This window comes from Passer montanus, unplaced genomic scaffold (genome assembly GCF_014805655.1).
Source record: "Passer montanus isolate IOZ18808 unplaced genomic scaffold, ASM1480565v1 scaffold78, whole genome shotgun sequence".
In the NCBI taxonomy this organism is placed as follows: Eukaryota; Metazoa; Chordata; class Aves; order Passeriformes; family Passeridae; genus Passer; species Passer montanus.
Genome location: NW_024373034.1, coordinates 1,106,663 through 1,129,220, shown reverse-complemented (window position 1 = coordinate 1,129,220; position 22,558 = coordinate 1,106,663). Strand labels below are relative to the sequence as shown.

The following is a 22,558-nucleotide window of genomic DNA, read 5'->3' as shown; positions in this document are numbered from 1 at the left end:
TTGAATGTTTCCAGGGGTGGGACAGCCATCACTTCTCTGGCCAGCCTGTGCCAGGGCCTCACCACCCCCAACATCAGACACAGAGTCACAGATCAAGCCCAGTTGGAAGGGATCCACAAGAATCAGCAAATCCAACTCCCATCCCTTCACAGGACCATCCCCAAGAGTCCCACCCTGTGCCTGACAGCATTGTCCAAACACTTCTTGAGCTCTGTCAGGCTCTGGGCTGTGACCCCTTCCCTGGGGAGCGTGTTTCAGCACCCAGCCACCTCTGGGTGAAGAATCTTTTCCTAATATCCAACCTAAACCTCCCTGGACACAATCCAGAATCAAGAGATAAGCATTATTATCAGCAAAACCACACAAGAACACAACCAAGAACTACAGACTAAAGAGACTGGCAGAGGTGTAAATAACAAGCCACAAGGATTTATTCAGTTAAAGTTACATAACTTATGCTTCTCCAGTGCATTCATATATGGGGTCAACATCTGCTCTCAGCAATGACCATTTAAATTAGGAACAATTTATTGCAGCTAATGGTTTGTATCAGATTTACAATGAACAGTTCAGCTCATCGTGTTCAAAATAATTGCTGGGTGTTTCAGAGAAAGAAAAAGAAGTTTTCAGAAAAGGAGAAAGAAAGGAAAGCAGATAAGAAAAGTATCATCCTTCTTTCAAGCAGTACAAGGAACAATCCTAACAGCAACCCCAGTGATTTTAAGCACCTTTCCCTCAACCCCTCTCCAAATTACACTAACACTTAAATATTTTCCTTCTGGACAAGTTAAAAATGATCCCCAGAAGGAAGATCTTCTTGTGTTCCATCTCCCTCACCTAGACAAGTAGAAGTCTGAGAAAATTGGGGAAGATATCATAAATGCCAAAAGCAACTAAGTGTCCAAGTTGACAAGGGACAGACTAGTTTGCTATATAATGAACAGATAGACCTTTAAGGGTCATCTCACACATAAGAACTTATATTTATGTGCACATATGGCAGATTTATAATGGCATATTGGATACCTAGAAAATATGCAGCCAGCTTTTGTTATAATAAAACCTGTTCCCATTCCAACAGCTTCAGTGGGCTCTAGATAAGGATCCTTTATAAGTAAAAGGCACAGGAATGTTGCATCCCAGGACAGGCTTCACAGAACAAGACCCTTTCTTCTCAGAGAATCAAAAATTAATTAGAGAATAGTCCCTTAGCTGGGTAAATTGAAGCATCCTGACTGCAACAGCCTCTACTTTACAATATTTTTATTTCAATGTGGTCGTTATAAAGACTTAGTTGTATTCCTAGAATCTGCAGATTATCTTCTGGGAACACTGAATAAAACCCAGTTTGGATTTTATTGCAACATAGTACAGACACTCATGTCAAAACCAAGCTTTTAGAGAAGATTACTGGTTTAGTTCCTGCTCTCCTTGGATCTTATTTTTCTGGCTGTTGCCTATCCAGTGACAGAATTCAGCCTCATGGCACAATCTGGACAGCCAAGCTGCACCAACATAGAAAAGCAGACCCAACTCAGCTGCTGGACCCTTTTTCCAGGGGTGTCTGAGGCCCAGAGCCAGTCTAAGGAACAGTTTTGTTACTGGACCTCACTGGCACCTGACAGAGTAGGGAATTACTGCAAATAAATCTCTCAGCAGGGCTCAGATTTTCATCAGGTCAAGACTGAAAACTTCCACTTTCAAGGCTGAGTCCAGAGCCACAGCTCAAGCACAAACATTGATAACACAGCCACAACACAGGTTTTTAGAGATAATACCCTGCATACACTGGAAATGCAGCTACCATTCTACAGCCACAGTTCCCACAGGTTGGGAATATATTTAGGATGAACAGTCCCTCACAAGCTTGCAATGAATGGAGTTTGGAGCATTGTCTTTCCTATGGGAAACACCAATCACATCTAAAGTACCCCTGGGCATGATGCAGAGAGCCAGAACTGAGCAGGAAGGGTCAGTCAGGCATTCAGTTGGGGTCCATGTTTGCATGATTCTAAAGAAATAAAGAATCTGCAAAGAGGTTGTGCATGTAGATTTAGATCATGTAGAGCTAATTGGAGTGCCCCTGCCACATCTGTGTGTATCCACCCCCAAAAGCATACTACCACCAAATTTAACTATGCATTTAAGAAAAGACTGAGATAGGTTTTAAACATATGGTCCACGAAATAATGTATTAATCACACAGCTAAGACATCTCCCTGCTTTACATGGGGTAAAAACATGTCTCACTATACAAAAACATTATTCTGAAAAATAGGCTAAATTATCAGTACATTCAACAACTACTCTCACACTCAGGAATTCCATGGCCTTAACTGCCAAATAATTAAACTTAAAAAAACCCCAAACTTTAAGAAAACCAAAAAAAGGAAAAATACACATACATTTAAAAAGCAGTATATTAGTATGAAAAATCTGGTGAAAGAGTTTGCAAAAACTCACGAAAAGTTATATTAATGATCATCTGATTAATTCTCGTGGAACTTTAAGAGTCTGCAAATGTTTCAAGTGACTATGACTGTGTAGAACAGAACTGTGAAAGCCTAAATTCACAGCCAAGCCTTAGGCAGCCAAAAGTTGGCTTATTTATTCTCTCAAGGACAAAACTCTTTTGCTCTTCCTCACCCTCTCTCCTTTCTAGTTCATAGATCTGCCAAACTAAAGGCAGTGACTTTACCAGGAGCAAGTGGCACTGGGCTCAGGGGAGGGAGAGAATAACTGGAGGCTATTCTTACTTTCAGTACACACTAAAAAGCACCACTACTGCCATTTACTACCAAAGACACCAAATTCTCAGCAAACAAATGAACAAGAGCAAGCCAGTGAACAAATCTAACAGAGATCTATATCCCAAGGGAACATGCCATGGGTCCAGCACAAACCAGGAGGAATTTCATACAGATACACAAATCTTACTGAAAAATGATCAAACAGGATTATTCAAACAGGATTTAAGACCTTCAAACACATTGCAAAATTCAGCCCTCAAGACTCTTTCAAACCACTGATATCAATGGAGCATATTGAAGTATAATGCAAATAGTTTCAAAGGCTTTCTGAAAAGAGAGAAAAACTTCAGCATAGTTAAAATCTCTCTCTCTCCCTCTGAAATTAGCTAAAGCAGCTGTCCAAATGACTATCAGCCAATTCAGAAAGTGTTCAGCTGTTCCTCCAAAGAAGAGACTGTGTCCTGGGGTTGGACAGAAACAAGCTGGGGTCAAGCAGAGGATGTGCCAAGCACTGCTGTGTGCTGTGGGTAATCAAGTAGCACACAGTGCATTTACAGCTCAGCTGGGGCCACGGGCTCTGTAGCACGGATGTGGACACTGGGAAGGCAGAGCCAGGACAGAGGCAGCTCCCTGCTGCAGTTGTCTTCATGGAATTTGATATTCAGGTAGAAATCGCCCGTGTAGAGGAAGAGAAGTGCTCCAAAGTACACAGAGTCTTTGGTTGGCTTTACCTGGCAAAGAGAATACAAAAATCAGTACAAATACACCATCAGCAAAGAAAATTAATTGCAGTTTGCAATTCATTAGCTCCTTCAAAGGGTCTCAGAGTACTCCAGATTCACATCTTAATAATGCTTTCATACAAAAAGGAGTAAACATCTCATCCCTATTCTAGTAAAAATGTTACTTTAAAAAATTAATCCTGTTATTCACTCATGCAGTGAATCTGTGCCACAGCTCAAAACAGAATATGAACCTTTAGGAGTCACCAAACCAGAATTTGTTTAAGGTTGAGATCACTCTAAATCTCTCCTTAGACTGCATTTACCAACATGTCTATTAAAGTTCTAAATCATGCCTCTGATTTAATGTTAAATACATGGTTTAAACGCCATTTAACAGCTTAGCAATAAGTAAGTTCATTTTCACTTATTACTGAGACACAATCTCACTGCAAATTCTAATCAGGAACTTAGATGACTATCATTACAATAATGAAGTTTAGCAAGAAACTTCCCAGAAACAGTAGCCATCCTGATTTTACTTGTCCAAATTAAATATACAGAGTTCACACTATTTCTACATTTATGTATCTTCCTTCATCACAAATCCATCTACAATCCATATCTTCACAACAAATAATATATCTCAGTCCATCATTTCAGCAAGACACTTCAGTAATTTCTAACTTTAACACTCCCACCACTGTTCAGCATGTGATAATGTTTGAATTAATATCTGCTTCCACAAGATGTTAAATCCAGTTTCAGGATGCCTAGAACTGAGTTACAGCAAATGCAAAACACCAAATCAACACAGAGCCATTCCACTGGACGGATTTTTTCCAAAAGTTGTGAAAAGGCAGCTTCATCCCAGCAGAAGAGTCCCAATAAATTCTAAAGCTCTGAGACAGATGATCAGGGCTGTTCTCCACTACAAAAAAAATTCATTATATTGTAAACTGGGACATGAACAATGGGGTGTGAACTGAGGAAGTGCTCATGGACACCCTTTGCTGAAGGACAACTTGCCACTGCTTGGGAAGACCAGAAGAGAGATGATGGGAAGGTCATGGCAGGGAAGAGGGGGAAGGCAAATGATCAACAGAAGATTTCAGGGGTGCAGGAAACTCAAGAATATTTCAGACAGCAGAAAACTTCCAGCCACCTTCCACAAGGCAGATTCTGTGTAGCTTTCAAAAGTGAAGGGAATGAGCTGTTTCCATTTTCTCCTGTACTAGATTTTTTTTTTTGCACCATCACTGCTGGGTTCTTTAGCCAGTAGACGTCATCCTGTATCATCCCCTGGGCTATCAGTCTGCTTTGTTGGACCTCCCTAAACTGGAAGAAGTCCAGAGAGGGGCCACAAAGTTGCTGAAGGTACTGGAGCAGCTCTTCTATGAAGAGAGGCTGAGAAAGTTGGGGTTGTTCAGCCTGGAGAAGAGAAGGTTGAGTGGAGGCCTCACAGCACCTTCCAGTATTTGAAGGAGCTACAGAGAAGCTGGAAAAGGCTCTCCATTAGGATCTGTAGTGATTGGACAAAGAGTAAGGGCATCAAATTTACAGAGGGGAAATTTAGGATACATATATGTAAAAAAAATTTTTAGTGTGAGGGTGGTGAGGCCCTGGCACAGGCTGCAGGGAATCTATGAATGCCCCATCCCTGGAAGTGTTCAAGGCCAGGCTGGATGGGGCTTGGAGCAACATGGAATAGGGGAAGGTGTCCCTGCTGGAATGAGATGAGCTTTAAGTTCCCTTCCAACCCAAACCATTCTGTGCTTCTGTGACTCTGAACTGCAGCTCCTGCACAAGGGCCTGTCTGCTCACAAGCAGACACATGCCCTGAGCTGGAGAGCCCAGGGTTTGGTTTTGGTGCTGAGCACTTCTGCTGACCTACAGCAAACTTGTATCAGCATCTTGTCATCCACCTGAGGGATCAGAGCAGCCACAGCTGTTCCCCTGAGCCCGTCCTTGGCATCTCCCCTCCTCGCTGGGTACAAGTTCCTGCCCTCTGGCACTGCGTCTGGACACCCAGAACAACATCCAGCCCTGTCCCCTCCTGCTCCCTTCCCCTTCCCCAGGGCTGCCTGCCTGATTTCTGCCTCACTGGAACTGCTGTGGACTTTCCTCCAGAGGCAGGCACTAATGCCAGCAGTGGGTGCAGGTGAACAGCAAAAGAAGCCTCCTCAGCACCTTTAGCTGTTTCAAGCTCCTGGTCCATTTCTCCTGATCTGGCTGCACCAGGAAGGAATGTCTGTAACAGCACAGCTCAGAGCCCTTGGCAAGCAGGAGGGTGGCTCCAGGCCCATCAGCATCAGCACCAGACATCACACTCATGGTTTGGGCTCTACCCACATCTGTTGTGCCACCACCACTGCATCAACACTTGTGGTTTGGAGAAGAAACAGGGAAGCAAAATGAGCTTGAAACCTCCGCCTTGCTCAAGTGCAAGTGGCTCTGCAGAAGTTACAAAATGTTTCCTTCGAAACAGCAGCCAACTTTTGGAAAGTAAGGCTGAGTCTCCAGTGGGGCTGCCTACAAACACCCCCAAAAGATCAGACATTCAGCTGCAGCAGTCAGGTCAGTAGAGGGTCACATCCAGCCCAGCTGCTACACCAGGCACAGGACTGATTTTGAGGTTAAACCTACATTTAGGGTCCAAGGTATCCAAGCTCCTTTTGTAAAAGGAGGATACCTAGTCAATGAGACAGTGGAGCAGACACAGAATGGTCTCCCTAGGCAGCAGAGCCAGAATAGAGTTGCCTAAACTCAGGTAATGGGATGGGCTAAGGCACTGAGACACCTGCACAGGACTGGGAAGATGCCCAGGATGTCTTACAGGATTTCTGGCAGCATCTGGTGGCTGGTAGGATACCCACAGCACCTGTATGGTGGCAAACATCTACTTTTAGGCAACTGAGTCTCAGCCCTGTGTTAATGAGCCAGGTTCTACCTGCTGGAGACCACACCTCCATGGACTCCTGGTAACCCCTCCTTGTTCAGGTGTCTCAGTCTGGAACTGAATCCACCCAAACATCTGTAAAGTGGATGTCCACATCTAAGCCAGCTGTTCAACACAAGGATTCACCTGATCAAATGCAGAATAAGGCAAAAGTTCCCTAAACTGCCTAAGCTCTGATGTCTTGCTCAGCCACTCAGAGTGGCTTGTTCAGGTGGTCACCTCTGGAGCTGGCAGGACACACCACGCCAGTGTCAGCCTGCAGTGCCTGACCCAGCTCAGCTGTGAGGAACACAACTCGTGCCTGACCCAGACCAAATTCCTGTTGTGCTCCAGTCCAGCAGCACACAGTTCTGGTGGTGCCACAGCCCCGATCTGTGCCTGTGTGTCTGTTGAATCATTCACCAGGATGCTGACATTCCTGAGCCAGGGCAGAGTTAAAATGGGTTTTTATTAAAATTCCACCATTCATGGAAACAAAGATGAGCAGCTTTTACCTCAGAAAATAATGATCGAAAATCAAGGGAAAAAAGTCCACATTGCTCCTTTGTTCCACCAAGATAGAAGAAAAATTAAGTTTCTAGCTGCATCCTAATCCTTCCCTGATTTAGGCTACCATGTGGGACTGCGATTGCTTAGAACTAATTACTACTTATTTATACTGCTGTAGTACTTAGGGAGCTCAGTTGGAGATTAGGGCTGGTGCCAGCTACTGCTCGCTGCCCCAAAGAGTTTACAGTGTGAATAAAACAGTGCCAAGAAAAATAATTTGTTCCAGATGGGCCACAGAGGACCTGCCAGAAGTGAGCAAATGTTCACCGTGGCTTCTGAGCTGATTCAAAATGACCATCTACTAATGAATTTCTCCTCATCTCCCACTACCAATCACTTGAGCTTGTGTGTGATAACACACACAGGAAAAAAATCCTGCTTGAGGATAAGTAATGGCACAAACAGGGACAACAAGAGAGGATGAATTGCTGAGACTTACAGGATTCTCCACAGAAGGCAATATTTTTGGTTTTAATTTGGCAAAAAAAGCAACTCTGTCTGATCAACTAATTATTCAACAAAAAACAGAGGTAAGAACTAAGAAAATTTAATAATAGGGCAAAAGTTAAACTTTATGTTGTGAAGCAAGATAAAAAAATAAATAAATCCACTGTATTTTAATCAGTAAGTTCCACTATGTTAACTCATGTTTCAAAATCACCCACTGAATAAAATATGTCAAATATTTAAGTCATAATGGAGAAAGTAATTTTTTCTGTCAAATACAGAAAAAAGTAAGGTTAGCCAAATTAGAAGTTGTGCTTAAAAATGCAGACTTTACTTAATTTAAAATGCATGGAAATAACTCAATATCCTTCAAAATTTTCCACAAAAGACTTTGCTTTTTGAAGTACCATATCCAGCAGAGACTTTGTGACACAAACCCAGGCTGCTGCATTGAACTGAGGTAAAAGCACAAAGAGGTGAAAAAGCATCATTGCATTACTTCCAAGATAAATCTCCTAACTTGGACTTCAAGCCACAAGAAAGGGAAATTCAAAACTGTGTAACTTTTACCCTTTCAACAATTTATATTCACACTGCAAAGCAGCATGTGCATCCTGAAAATTCCCATATATGTCCCTTGTCTTCCAGGTAGCAGCAGAAACTGCTTCGAGACATTTTAGTCTGGAATCAAAAATAAGAGTGAATTTTTCAGCATGAGACTTAAGATTTAGGAAGGCAGAGGGCTCTATTGTGGTTTTTTGTACCAATACTGAAGTTTTTGCATGACAACAGAGTGAATTTTCAGGGTGTGAGGAGTATCTGGCCTTGCTGCAATACCTGATGCTCCCACTCGTTCTTGACCACGCACCAGTGATAAACCAAACCAGACTTGATTCTCCATCCTTCCTCCCACCCAGCTCAGCCCTGCAATAAATCATGTCAGCATCCTTGTGCCAGTGTCAGTGTGAAGTCAGCCCAATTAACTTAAACTGCTGACCAATGGGGTTTTTGCTAAACTGGACAACTTTGCACAAAAACAAGTTCTCGCAGTGTCTGTCCTGATGGGCCTGCAGGGGGAGAGGGGAGCTTCTTTCACAAGCAGCTGGGAAAGGGCATCATCTCAAGCCACTTCCACTAAACAAGAAAAATAGTCAAGTGCCCATGACCTTGGGTTAAAAAAATGATGGGGACATTTTTAACAGCTTCCATACAGCAGCACTGAGTTAAAAACCAGCAGGGAATCTGGTCCAGTATCTCAACTTTTGTTTATAAAAAAGAGAAGCTCTGGTTGCCTTTCATCTCTACCTAGCCATGAGCTTCTTTGGTATTTTAACAAGTGCCTGTCTGACTTTTGGCCAAACTCAGAGCATAAGCACAGTGCTGAGCATGGTTGTTCTTCCTCGAAGTATCAAATGCACAAACCAGGGCTTCCCCTCATCCCCCCCAAACAGGTGGAACTTTCTGAAATCTATTTTCTATTCCTAAATTAGTTATGATGAAGGAAGAAAGGGCCTCTGGCAGACATAAAGGATTTTCTTCCACAATCAGGGCTCTACACCCCAAAGAACATGACCAAGCTCTTTCCCTGGGCACCTGTGTAATGTCAACCACACACACTGAAATGTATTTCTTGTCCAAGAGCCGACACTTTGTTCATTTCACCTTTTTGTATGGAAAGGAGGACAAGCAGCAGAAAACGATTCTATTTTTAACTTCTTGGGGATTGTGTTTACAGGAGAAATGTCAAAATACTGAGCAATGGGGCAAAGGCAGGGACCGTAACGTATGAGAAGGCTGCCTGGGCAGGCACCAGAGATGTGACCTCCTAACTTTTTGCCCCACAGGAGACTCAATCAGAAGGTAAGAATACATCACACTGACATCTCCCTTTTCCCTCATTAGCCTGGAGGGTCAGGCCCTTTGGCAGCTGGGCATCCAAACACCACCACTCTGATTAAAAACTCCACATTGTCAGAACCAGAGTCAAAGAAAGCCATCCCTGGATGATTTCTGTTGGCATATTTAAATTATTCAGCTACAAGAATGCAGTTAGCCCCCATTAAAAAGCAAGTTGATGGTATATTTCATGCTCATTAGCTTTTAGAAATATTTTCTTCTGTGATGCGTAATTGAAAAATATGCATGGTGACTATCTCTGTGATTAACCTTTAATTTCTTTCTAACTAAAGTTCACTTATATATTTAATTTTGACAGGTACATTTTATTACCAATCTGAAGAGCTGACCTAAACAAAGGTCCTAAGCACAATCCCAAACACTCACCCCATTTTTCATGTTTATTTCATGAGTTAAAGGAAATGCTGCTCATTCCATTCTGCAGCATTGCCTGCAAATTTTTATTCCAGGTATTTTGTTGTTGTATTTTTGGGAGGGAAGGATGTGGGAGAGAGTAGTGTTATCTGTATTTTCAGTGTCTTGCCTTAGGAGCAAAAAGCTCCTAGACTTGAATTTTCTAGAGAAATTGAGACAAAAATCATAATCTCAATTGTTTTAAAAAGGGGCACTTTTTTTTGCCTCATTTTATGCATTTCTTTATGGTTTTATAACAGTATGCTAAGCATCCAGAAAATGAACCAGCTCATCAGATTGGCCATTAATGCTTAGCATTTTCTTTTTGCAGTCTGTTGTGTTTCCTCAGGACCTGACTAGAACTGATTTGCTGAGTTCCTTGGCTCAGCCTGGGGAATGTTTCTTATGGACTAAAGAGAAAAAAAAAGTTATTTAAAATCTATTACTGCAGGTTGCGCTGGGTGACTCAAGGGACTGGCAATATGGTATTGAACATTCAATCTAGGGTTACCCGTTCACATTCAGCCAGATCTGGAGTGACCAGAAATTGCAGCCTCTGATAATTTACTGGTGGTTTACATGGTAGCAAATTGCAGTCTTAAACCATTTCTGAGAGACCATTCCAAATGAATGCAGCAGCACTGTTAGCAATAGCTGCCATAATCATGGGGCTTTCCAAAAATTAATCTGCTTTGAAATGCACAATAGAGTAATGAGGCCCCTTTCAAATGCACATCACTCAAAATCCTGACACTTGTCACCAAACAACTCACGGTGTCGATGTGGAAGGTGTTGGACCCCACGAAGGTGATGGCATCCTGCAGCTCGTAGTTGTGCACCCCATTCTGATAATCCTGGTAGGGCATCATGGTCAGGGCAAAGGGCCCCACGCTGTGCTTGCTCCAGTTGGTCAACTTCACCTGCAAGGGGACAGGGTCCCCCACCTGGCAGGTCACCACGACGTCGCAGTCACAGACCTTGCCATCAACCAGGATGTCTGCAAATCAAGGAAATGAGTCCTCATTAGGCTGGACACCTGCTTCAGAAACAGCATTAATCCTGACAGGAGGCTCAACAAGAAAAAAGTAACCTCAATGAAACCAGGAGTGTGGGACAGTTAATTCTGGGAGAGAAAACCCAGTGCTGTGCTGTTGTGCAGGGCACCTGCTTGAGAAAAAACAGCTCATGAGGGCCTGATATCTGTCCACAGCTGTTGAAAGAGCCATGAAAAAACCCAATTATGGTCTATACACAGGCAGCAGAAGATATTTTTTTTTAACCTCCTCCCTTGAAGGCCAAAGCCATAGAGCATTTCTCATGGTTCTGCAAATCAACAGCACGAGGTGAAGGGAAATACAAACAGGAACCATCAATACAAACAACAGCTAGAGAGATCCAGGGCTGGAGGCTCATGTTCATGTGTTACAGCCAGAATAAATCCTTCTGTGTGGAGGTAAGCTTTTGGAGCAGGACACACATTGGCAGAATTTGCAATGTAATGCATAAATTAAAATCCAGATCATAAGGAAAAGAGGGATTTAAAAATTATACTGGAGTACTACAAGCTTGTTCACTTTTTGCACTTTAAATCACTCTGGGATTTCTATTTTTAATTTTCTACTTTTCTTTCCCTTACTGGGACAGCAGAAAATATAAAGCCTCTAAATTGGTTACTGCTGGGACAATGACAGCCAGAGTAATGTGTCCATTAACCTTGCCCATTTGCTTATACAGAACCAAAATGTTTCATTACCAACACACTATGAAATTGCCAGTCCAATTCCCTGCTCTGAAAGGGTTCCCAGTTGTGCAGTATTACTGTATTTTTCAGATGAGGGTTATCTCCAATGCACTATTAATACAGGAACATTTCTATTTCACTATGGGTTCATGTTCAGAGATAAGAGAAAGCCCTGGGCACATGTAAGAAAGCATCCTTTGTGTGAATACCTATCCCCACAATCTCATATGCCCATGAGGCATTTCCATCACTCCTGCTCCTCCTTGGATGCTTGCCTTTTGACATACATCATATTATTCCTCTGCATTGGATTTACATTAGTAATATCCCCTCTTCAAGGAAAGACACTATTTTTATGCTTCAGGAGTTTTCACAAAAAAAAAAATTACACCAAAGTGATTTTTTTTTAAACTTAGTTTTGCTTTGTTGCCTTGGACAAAAAGTACAAAATGATGCATGTTCTTGTGATGCCCTTTAGCCTGGCAAACTGAACAAGCCTCAACGCAGCCACTGGATAAAAAACAAACTAAAGTTATTGCCAAAGAAGAAAAAAAGTTCAGAAAGGAACATTTATTCCAGAGGTTAGGCCAGCAAAGCTGAGGTACCCAGATGAAAACCTCTCCTTGACCAAAGCTGCCCAAATGCAGCAGCATCAGATACAAGAGGTTTAGCAAAAAGAGCACAGAAAAACCCTTCAGTGTTCAAGTTGGAGCTATCCAAAACCAGTGTTGGTGTCCCAGTTGGAACAGCCCCTGTTCCAAAATTTCCTTTTTTTTTTTTTTTGACAATTAGAATACTGTTGAGGGTTCCAAAATTTCCTTTTTTTTTTTTTTTGACAATTAGAACACTGTTGAGGACTCCTGGGGTGCTGTGTCCAGTTCTGGCTCCTCATTACAAGAGAGACAGGGACACACTGGAGAGACTCCAACACAGGGTCATGAGGAAGATTAAGGGACTGGAGCATCCCTCCCATGAGGACAGGATGTGAGCCCTGGCACTGCTCAGGCTGGGGAAGACTCCAGGGGATCTCAGCAATGCCTGGAGGGAGGGTGCAAAGAGAACAGAGCCAGGCTCTTTGACTCAGGGCTGCCCAGTGGCAGGATCAATGTACACACACTTGTGGTATTTGTGAGGGACTTCAGGACAGGAAAGAGATGAATCTGACTCTATGTTCTCAGAAGGCTGATTTATTATGATATGATATGATATGATATGATATATGATATGATATGATATGATATGATATGATATGATATGATATGACATGATATAATGCTATATTAAAACTACACTAAACTATAGAGAAAATGATGCATCAGAAGGTTTAACAAGAATGAATAATAAAAACTTGTGACTGACTCAGAGCCTTGCCACAGCTGGACCATGATTGGTCCATCAAGAAAAAACAATTCACGTGCTGGATAAACAATCTCCAGACCACATTCCAAATAGGCAAAACAGGGAGAAGCTGAAGCTTCTCAGCTTCCCAGGAGAAGAAATCCTGGTAAAGGGATTTTTCAGAAAATATCACAGTGACACACACTGAAACAGAGCTTCCTTCTGACCATCAGGAAATAATTTCTTTACTGTGAAGGTGGCCCAGCACTGGCACAAGTTGCCCAGGGAGGTTGTGGAGTCTCCATCCCTGGAGATACTCAAAAGCCATCTGCTCATGGTCCATGGCAACTGGCTTTAGGTGGCCCTATTTGAAAAGGGACAGGACCACAGTGATTTCCAGAGGTCCCTGCCCATATCTGTGATTCTCTGAATGGAAGTTATAATCACCACTGCATCTTAGGGAAGGGCTAGAAAACCTTTATGGCATTGGATTTCTGCTGCAGCAGCACACTCTAATGCCATGGGCTGACCTGCCCAACATGCTCAATCTGCTTCCTGCAGTATTGCCCCAAGATCATGGTGGTGAAGTAGGGTTATAATGGTGTCCCATTATCAGGGATTCACTGATTGGGTTTCCCAAAACACAAAGAATGTGTCCCTGTGGATAACCTTTATGCTTCCCCGTCTCCTGGCATAGAGCTAAAGTCCAGTTGCTTCCTTCAAAAGCAGTGCATTTATATCAATTTATTACTTTATATCAGTTTATGTTTCCAAGCTTCTCCCTGCAAGGTGACTCCTTTCATTAACTAAAAAAAAAACAAAGAAAACAACCCACTTGTTTTCTGCTTCCTCCATCTAGTGGGTTTTACTGCTGTACAAAGGGTTAGATCCCCAGACCAGCACAAACCTTTGGAAATACTCCCTAAGCTTAGTGGACGAATCTATATTTTCAAGCTGCTCATCAATTGCCTTTTAGCTTGAATGGTCTGCTGTAGGAATTGTAAATGAACCCTCTGCCCTCTATCTCTACCTTTGTATCTAATAATAGCTCAGAGCCTTTCTTTCTAATATCTTCATGAGAAAATAGAAAATCCAAACAAAAGGGAAGCATTTAAATCTGGCTCAACCAGATTAATTTTTTTTCTCATTTCTAAAAAAAAAATAAATAAAAAAATAAAAAATCAATTATTTTAGATTGATTTTAGTGTCTGTGTGTGTGTGTGTGCACGTGTTTGTGTACATATTGAGAGATAATTTCCTTCCTTCCCAGAACACACTTCCCTCCTGCAGTACCAGAGCCAAGGATCTCAATGAGATGTCAGATGAGAGAGCACACATGGCTGGCGTGCAAAATACTATGGAAAGGAGTGTTTAAAAACAGCCCCCTTTCATCAGGGAGAACAGCTTGGTTTGACAGGCAGCTTTACTCCCTTCCTGACACAGAAAACATCTCATGGACCATACGGATTTGCTTTAATATTTTCATCCATGAGCAGAGGAAAAGCCATGTGCACAGGGTCCCGTTTCTGCAGATTCAGCTCCCTCACACAGATGGCATATAAAAGCTGAGACTGCTCACACCACTGCTGTGAGAGTGAATCATTACTGGCTTCAGAGTGCAGGAGCTCTGAATCAGAAGATGCAGTCACTAGCACAGAAATCAGTCCTGGCTGTAGCTCCATCCTACAAAGATTCAGATACGAGAGAAACAGCACTTGAGAAAATTAGAAGGATCAAGTTTAATTCCAACTGCATATATAAATTGCATTTTAAAAGTGGCAGCATAAAATCTGGATGACAGAAGGGGGGGAGCATAAAGACCTAGCAATCTCCAAAACTCCTTTAATTAAAAAATAAATAATTTTTGAAGTAATGCAGTAAGCCAATAGAATGCTTCCTCCCCACCCCTTTTCTTGTTCATTTACGTACAATGCCCACTTGTGTTGGCATCCTTGGGTACCAAAATTACCCTGCAATGCCTACAGCCATGAAAGAAGGACAGGCATTGTCTCTGCCACACATTAATGAACAGGCACAGGGCCATTCTCTTTTCCCTCTAGGACTTCCCTAAGTGATTATTGTATCAAGGGAGAAAATGTTATCCAACATATTTTGGAAGGTGGAGGATGAGGCTGCTACAACCACTGAGAAGGGTGATTGGAAAGCCTTGCTTTTTTATTGACAGTCTTTGCCAAGCCTTTTAGGATCTCCATTAATTAATCTTTAAGATGGAAAAACTGCTTCATGGCCCAGCTGATGGGTGATACTTATTGCCACCACAGGAAGTCTGTGAGAAACCATTATGTAAAAATAATATATTAGTATTCTTATAATATCTTTCTTTTAGAACCTCAGAACTCTCAAGTAAAGGAAATGAATGTTACTGTCAGGAAGACAATGACTGTTCCACAAGAAAAACATCATTTACCATCACCTGCCTGGTGCACTTCTGTCTACATCACCCAAAGGAGCTGCTTGGAAATGAGCACCAAACATTAATAACATTTTGTGTTATTTACTCTGCTCATATTAACACACAGTAAGTTGTTCTTGACACTTTGTCAAGTTCCCATGCAAGAACTCATTGGTCCCCCTGTACATCAAGAGTCCTGAGTCATGGCTAATTGCATTTTCACACCCAAGTCCCTCTTTGCCACTGTCCAAGTTTAATTTTGGAAAGCCACATACAAATACATTTAATCCCAGTGGAAATGCATATTCCAGCTAAGTTTTCTCTCCTCACTCATTTTTTGGTTTTGCTGAACTTTACAGGGGAGGGACGGAGAACTTTCCATTGGGTATTTCCCTTTAAACTGGATGTTGAATCCCCAGCTGATGCACATGCACTGGACTCTGCCATTCTCTGGGAAATTGGCCCAGGACTCTGAGCAAACACCTCCCAGAGGAATGGCTTTGCACAAACAAGTTGGACAACAAAACTCAAGGCATGAGATGCTCAGATGAGTAAATACTGCTCACACAAAAGGTAAAAGAGATCTTTAAAACCAGAAAAGCAACTCTTGCCTAGCTTTGCTGTTATAGTTAGGGTACTCTGTCAATCAACCATTGCAATTGTTAATTAAAAAATACTAATTTTACTCATCTTGGTCTGTGAACCAGGAGAGCCATGGCCTGGGAAGTGGAGAGGAGCAGCAGCATCACTGACATCTCTGGATAATGTCCATCAGGTACTTTGAAGGAGGAAAGTCAAAGACCCAGAGCCCATGCTAGAGTTGCTGCAATGAAGATCTTATGGAATGGTTCCGTTTTTCTGTGCTCAAAAAATCTAAAATGCTGATTTAAAGTGTTTGCCCAGGCCAGCTTTCCTTCTAATTGCCTTAAAAGAACTCAGAAAGGGCCAGCCTCAGTGTCTGGAACAACTTCTCTATATTTATTTTATTTTCCCTTAAACTTTTTTGCAAGAGTATTTGTTCAGGACTTTGCAAGGACTTAACAATGAAAAGGGAATTCTTTTTGAAATAATTTATTTGGAAATAGGTTTAATCAATTCTCTCAATTTCTGATCTTACTTTTTATGCATGTGCAAGAAAATATCAGAAAGGAGGAAAAAATCTGTACTACAGGCAAACTCTCTGTACAGAGCAGCTCCTTCCTGTCTCCATACAAGCACATTTCCCATCCCTCCCCTCATGCTCTGTGCCAAGTCAGCAACAGATTTATCAGCCTGGTTTTTGGGGCAGCTCAGAGGAGCAGGTGACATGTGCCATTCTATTAAGGCAACAGGATCCCCGGATTTTCCTGTGTTCCTCTAAAGTATGAACCTAAACAGTTTCTGTTTCCTTTCTTTGCACTTGTTCTCCCTAATGTAGACCAGTTTCCTTTCCTTTTCCAAAGCATTCCTGCAAATTATTTGCACACACAGAGGCAGATTTGGTTACATTCATTTGTGCATGATGAGGTCCTGCAGCACTTTCAGAGCTGAATACATCCATACAAAAGATATTTCTATGAATATAGAAACTGTGTTCCCTGTCACTTTCATCAGGAAAATGCTGAATGGTTATTTAATAACACAAGACCCTCTTAGCTACTTGCATTAAACCTTCTGTCTATGATTTGGACCCCCTCCCTGCACCAAACCTGAACATCTTAATTTGGAATAACATCCTCATATTCATTCATTGTTATACTGACACAATAGTGAGGCAAATCCAGCCCCTGCTGAACTTCCCTGCAGTCAGCAGCACCAGAGCACAGAGGTATACAGATGTTTGTGTTGTAACAGGTTCAAACTACACAGATATCTCACCTTGTCAACCACTGCTAGTCCTGTCCTAAAAACTGCCTTTATACTCAGAGCCTGCTTCTCCAAACCCCCCGTGGACCTGAAGAGTTCAGCTCCTCTTTGGGTCAAGGCCCTTGGACAGTGATGAATGAAAAACACAGAAAAGGACACGAACAAACCATTGCAGCTTCCTGCAACAACCCAGAGACCTTCAGCCAACATTGGGGCATGAACCAGAAAACAGGAAAGCTGGCAGAGGTTGGGATAACTGGACATGAATATAGGCTGGTGAAAGAGGCATTTGCTTTCACAAGACCTCTGAGCTGCCCCGTTCCTGGCAGACTTCCCATTCCCAAACATTTCAGAATTAAATTAAGGACACTTTTTTTTGCTCCAAAACCAATTAAAAAGAAAAACACATTTAAAATATAGTTCTAGCAACAATAAGCAATTAGTGCTTGATAATTGTCCGTGTCTTCCTATTTAATCACTCTTTTGCAGTGCCCAGTATGCTGATGACAGATCCCAACTGGTCCCATTATCTTTCTTGCCAAATTGTTCCCAGTTTGTGTCTGTTCTTAACTCTGTGATGGCAATGGGCTGAGGATGCTGCAGCATCCCCTGGGGCTCACTTGCAAAAGGATTCCTCAACCTTGTCATTTGTCCGTAGTAAGATTTCTTCCTCCAAACCACTGCAATGTTTATGTCCAATTTTAAACTCCAAGACATGTGACCAGCATTCAGTTTTAGCATGACTTGATCTTGGCTATGAACATCGAAATGTGGTACAACCTTCTTCCATCAACTGCAAAAAACAGGGTCACACTGGCTGAGGAGGGAAGCATGAACGTGACTCCTGCTCTGGGGTTTGACTGCCTCCAGCTTCTACTTGGGATCTCAAAACCTGAAAGCACATTAACCACAGATTTATTTCAGAAATGTGTCAGTTCAGTTTAACCTCCCTGGTTTTGGTGGGAGTTATTTTACTTCACACATGCCTTTTATGACAGACATTTCTCCTTCCCTAAGAAGCTGCTGGCACATGGATGGCACCTGCTTGTCTCATCCTCTGGCAGCCAAGATAACCTGTGATTTGGTGCTTTGCCCAATTTGCTATCAAGTGAAAATCACTTCAGAGTTTATTCTGCTTGTGCCCAGTCCTAATCTAGATGCACAAGGGCAGATCCCTAAGATTTTAAGATGCACAAAGTTCTGTGTTTTCCAGTAAGCCTGAGCTCCTTTAGACTTATTTTAAAATATTCCATGACATGGCCCCAGCTTGCTGAAATAGTCTCATTTATGAACATGGGCCAAGACTTTTTTATCTGTTCATCACAAGCAGGTTTGACAAAATTTCTTTTTATTATCTGCTACACAGCCTGGAGGTCAGGCTAGCATACGGTGTGTGCCTTGTGTTCAAAATTTCACAAGCCTGGGATTTGCATGTTATTTTAAGTTATTGAAAACTTTATTTCTATAGCTTGTCTGTGTCAGGACTACTTTCAGAGCATTCTAATCCAGCCCTGTAGGGAAAAAAAAAGGAGAGGGAAAAAAGCCCTATAATACATTTAAACAAAACTAAAACCTATTAGGATTTATCATATAACACTGGTTTTGGTATATTGGCAGCTTTGTGCAAAACCTCTGCAGGAACTGAAGTGAATCATATAATACCCTGAATTAGAAGGGAACACACAAGGATCATTGAGTCCAGCTTCAGGGTCTGCACAGGACAAACCTAAAAATCACACCATAACGTAACTTAACCTATAGTTCACTGAAAGCAAATCACCTCTTTCCTCACTGGTTGCTTAATGAGACTTTAAATTTTCTCCTTTTTTCCTTGCCATGCTGCAGTGATGGATGTTGGACAAACCTCTCCCTCTATAGAAGAGATTTTGAAAAGCCTCTTGCCAACTTTGTCAGAGTGTCTGACTTGTGGCTGCAAAAGTTAATGGCAAAAAAGGAGCCTATAGCACTTTGTGCTGTTTTGGGAGCATGTCTCAACCTCAAAGCAGGTTTAGTCTAGACACTGGATGGATTGCAGACCTCCAGGGAGTGTTACCTGCTCTACAAATCAGTGACAAGGGTGGTGATTGTGGCACGTTTGCCATGGAGATGGCAGTGAACTACAACTGCTCACAAGAGAAGTAATGCCTGTTTAACAGCAGACACACAAAACAAGGCTGCTGTACTCAATTTTGTGCAAGCAAAGTCAAATTTGGGAGTTCGATCACACAACTTACCCAAAATCTCATGGAATTAGGCAATATGGAAGTGGATTTTCTTTTGCTGTATTTTCTACCATTTCAATTGGAAACAGTATTTTATGCATTACCCATTCAACAAGCACACAGTGATGCTCTAAATTCTTACAGAGGTAACACCTAACAGGGAGCTGTTGTTGGGGTTTTTTTTTTAAGTTGCTCGTGTAAACTAACCCTATGTGTAGTATAATTGTCTTTTTTGAGGCCTGTAGGAAGAGATCTCTGAGGTAATGCCCAAAGCAGAAGGAACTCAAATGCAGGTGAGAAGAGAGATGAGACAGCAGTATCTCCATGCCCAGACATACAGAGACACCAGTGCAAGATGCTTTAAGTAAGCAAAAAAAAAGTTATACTGATTATTTGAAGAAAAAATTGCTTGGAAGAGATCTCTGAGGTAATGTCCAAAGCAGAAGGAACTCAAATGCAGGTGAGAAGAGAAATGAGACAGCAGTATCTCCATGCCCAGACATACAGAGACACCGGTGCAAGATGCTTTAAATAAGCAAAAAAAAAAGTTATACTGACTATTTGAAGAAAAATTTGTTGGCCTGTGACTCATTTTCCATATTTGTCTTAAAAAATAACCATGATACACTGCATGAGATGTCCAGGCCATAAGAATTTTTGTGTCTTCATAGATCAGCCACAGCCTGGTACGGGATAATGTATAACCCCCCCATGAACAGGCAGGTAGATGATTTACCACGTTTCAGTGGCTGTGTAAACATGAGCAGGAGGACACTGAGCCTCACAGGCCTCCTTTAGCCCAGCCAGGACTGAAATGCACCCAGCTGAGCTAAATGAGGGCATCAAGGCACAGTCACTGCCCTCTGTGCAGGGCAGGGGTGACGTGTGGGTACCTTGTGCCCAGATCACTTGTGCCCAATGTCCACACCCTGGGGGTGCCCCCTAAAATGAACATATTCTCCATGAAGTTTCTTTGAATTTCACTCACAGCGTCCTTCAGTCTGATGACTCTAAATTGTTTCACTTGCCAATGGATTGCCTTAATTTTTTCCCATTTTCCCTATGTATGCTTAATTCACTTTTGCATTAAGGTATGAGACAACAATCCAGGCAGGTACGAGCTGGAAGCTCTCAAACCCTACTATGACTTCTTTATTCTAACTGCATCCTGCTCCTATATCATGACCTGTTTCAAATTCCAATTTGAATGCACCAAAGAACTGCAGTAATAGATATGTGTAGATGGAAGTTTCCAGTCATCCTCTGTGACACAAATCCATATTTTTCCTTGCTAGATTGGATAGAAACACTCAAATAACAATCAAGCTTAGAGAAAACAAGAAATCTTTAAGCCTAGAGTCATCAAACCAAACTACTTTTGGCCTTTCTTAGAGATATTTCTGTTAATAATTTACTACTTCTAAAACTGAACATGCTCAAAACCTAGCTCCTGAATTTTTCATGAAGTCCTTTTCTCAGCATACCTGTCTTAATTTCAGAAATAAAATCAGATTCCTTCCTGCCAATCTCAGCTTTCACTTTGACTTGATATCCTCTCATGACTCATCCCTCCACAGCCTGTGATTAAATCCTGATGCCACTTTCTAGAGAACTTCTCCAAAACTGACCTTTTTGCTCTGCCTACACTGCCAAGCTCTCCTCTGAGGTCTAACTGGATTATACGCTTTAAAAATTAAAGTCACTTCATCTCTGCTTTTGAGACCTTCAAACTTTCTATTCTCCTGAAGCCCTTGCACCAAATATCATCCTGTAGGTCCATGACCTGGCTATGTGCACATGGCACCCCGCTTGGATTTCATTCCCAGCCTTCTAGATATGGAAGTAAAGCTCAGCCCAGGCTAAATTCCCACATAATGACCCATCTTTTCCTGTACCAGCAGAAAAATACAGATGGTACAACAATGTGTACCATTGTTGAGGTCACACAGCAAGATCCACAGAAACCTGGTGATTGCTGCAGAGGGGCAAACTGTGCTCACTGCTACCTGTGGGCTACAAGCTGTGTGCAAAACTATGTCTCTCTCATCACTCTGTTATATTATTTTTTCTATTCCTCCCCCCGATCACTTTTTTTATACATATACCATACATTTATTTATAGCATACAACACAGATGTATACATATTTACATGTGTGTGTACACATCTATATCTATATTTATATAGATAGATTATATATATATATATAGATAATATAGATTAGATCTATATAGATGATAGAGATATAGACATAGATATATAGAGATAGAGATAGAGATTGAGATAATATATATTAGATATAGATATAGCTGATCTAGATATAGATACAGACATAGATGATATAGATATAGATATAGATGATATAGATATAGATAGATATAGATTAGATATAGATATAGATATAGATATAGATATAGATATAGATATAGAATGCTGGACTATAAGCACTCAGGGACAAAGACTATAAGCTCTTAGGGACCATAATACTCATGCTCCTAAGAGCTTAGCAGAACAATTTGTATTGGCACCTAGAACTACACAGACCATTCTCCTGGGATGTGAAGATGGCACTGCTAGTGAATCAGAAACAATTAAATTAAAAAAAAACAAAAAACAAAAACCTAACCCTAAATAAATTTAAAATAATCTTTATTTATGTATCTCAGATCTCAAATCTGATGGAGCAAGGAAGCTTTTCATGTGGGGATACTGAATTTTAGGGAGGAGTTAACCTGTCCTGGGAAGTGAAGTAAGGAGTTCTCACTAAGCAGAAATGAATTAATAAGCTACCAAAAAGAACTAAGAGGGGAAGGTGACTTCCAGAAGATAGAGAAAAACATCTTAATTGTAAGTTTTCAAAATCCCCATGCTGGCTCATTGAGGTACCAGCTTCTTACAGGAATAACTCTTACACTAAACCAAAGGTAAAGCCTGAGGATTTACAGGACATGCAGGAAGAGTGTAGAGGGGATAAAATAAAACCCAACCACAAGGAAAAGTAAATTGAAATAAAAATAATGCTGTTTAAAGGAGAATTCTCTGAGAAAGGACTTAAAGTAAGAGCCTAGAAATCCTTTCTTTCCCATCACTGCATTTTGAGGGAAAGAAAACCTCAAATATCAGCACAACAGAGTGCACAGAGGATGAAAATTTTGTGTTTAAGTAAAACTGCAAATATGACATTGTGGGAAGAGAAGAAAAGAAACACTGAGTTCAGCTAGACAAAGTAAAAAATTAAATCCTCTCCATACCCAAGACTGCAA

At 41.6% G+C, this 22,558-nt stretch overlaps 1 protein-coding gene across 3 annotated transcripts in view; it reads right to left on the bottom strand.

The window, feature by feature from the left end:
* Positions 1-409: 409 nt before the first annotated feature.
* The window catches only part of TRAPPC9 (trafficking protein particle complex subunit 9), a 450,083-nt gene continuing 427,934 nt past the window's right edge, over positions 410-22,558 (bottom strand). For 2 of the 3 annotated variants that reach the window (XM_039731495.1, XM_039731497.1), the window contains 2 exons: positions 10,511-10,734; positions 410-3,481 (listed from right to left, as the gene is read on the bottom strand). In XM_039731495.1, coding sequence (XP_039587429.1) covers positions 3,302-3,481; positions 10,511-10,734 — 404 coding nt within the window. In that variant the 3' untranslated portion in view covers positions 410-3,301. The remainder of the gene's footprint in view (positions 3,482-10,510; positions 10,735-22,558) is intronic. The other variant, XM_039731496.1, reaches the window with a different exon arrangement.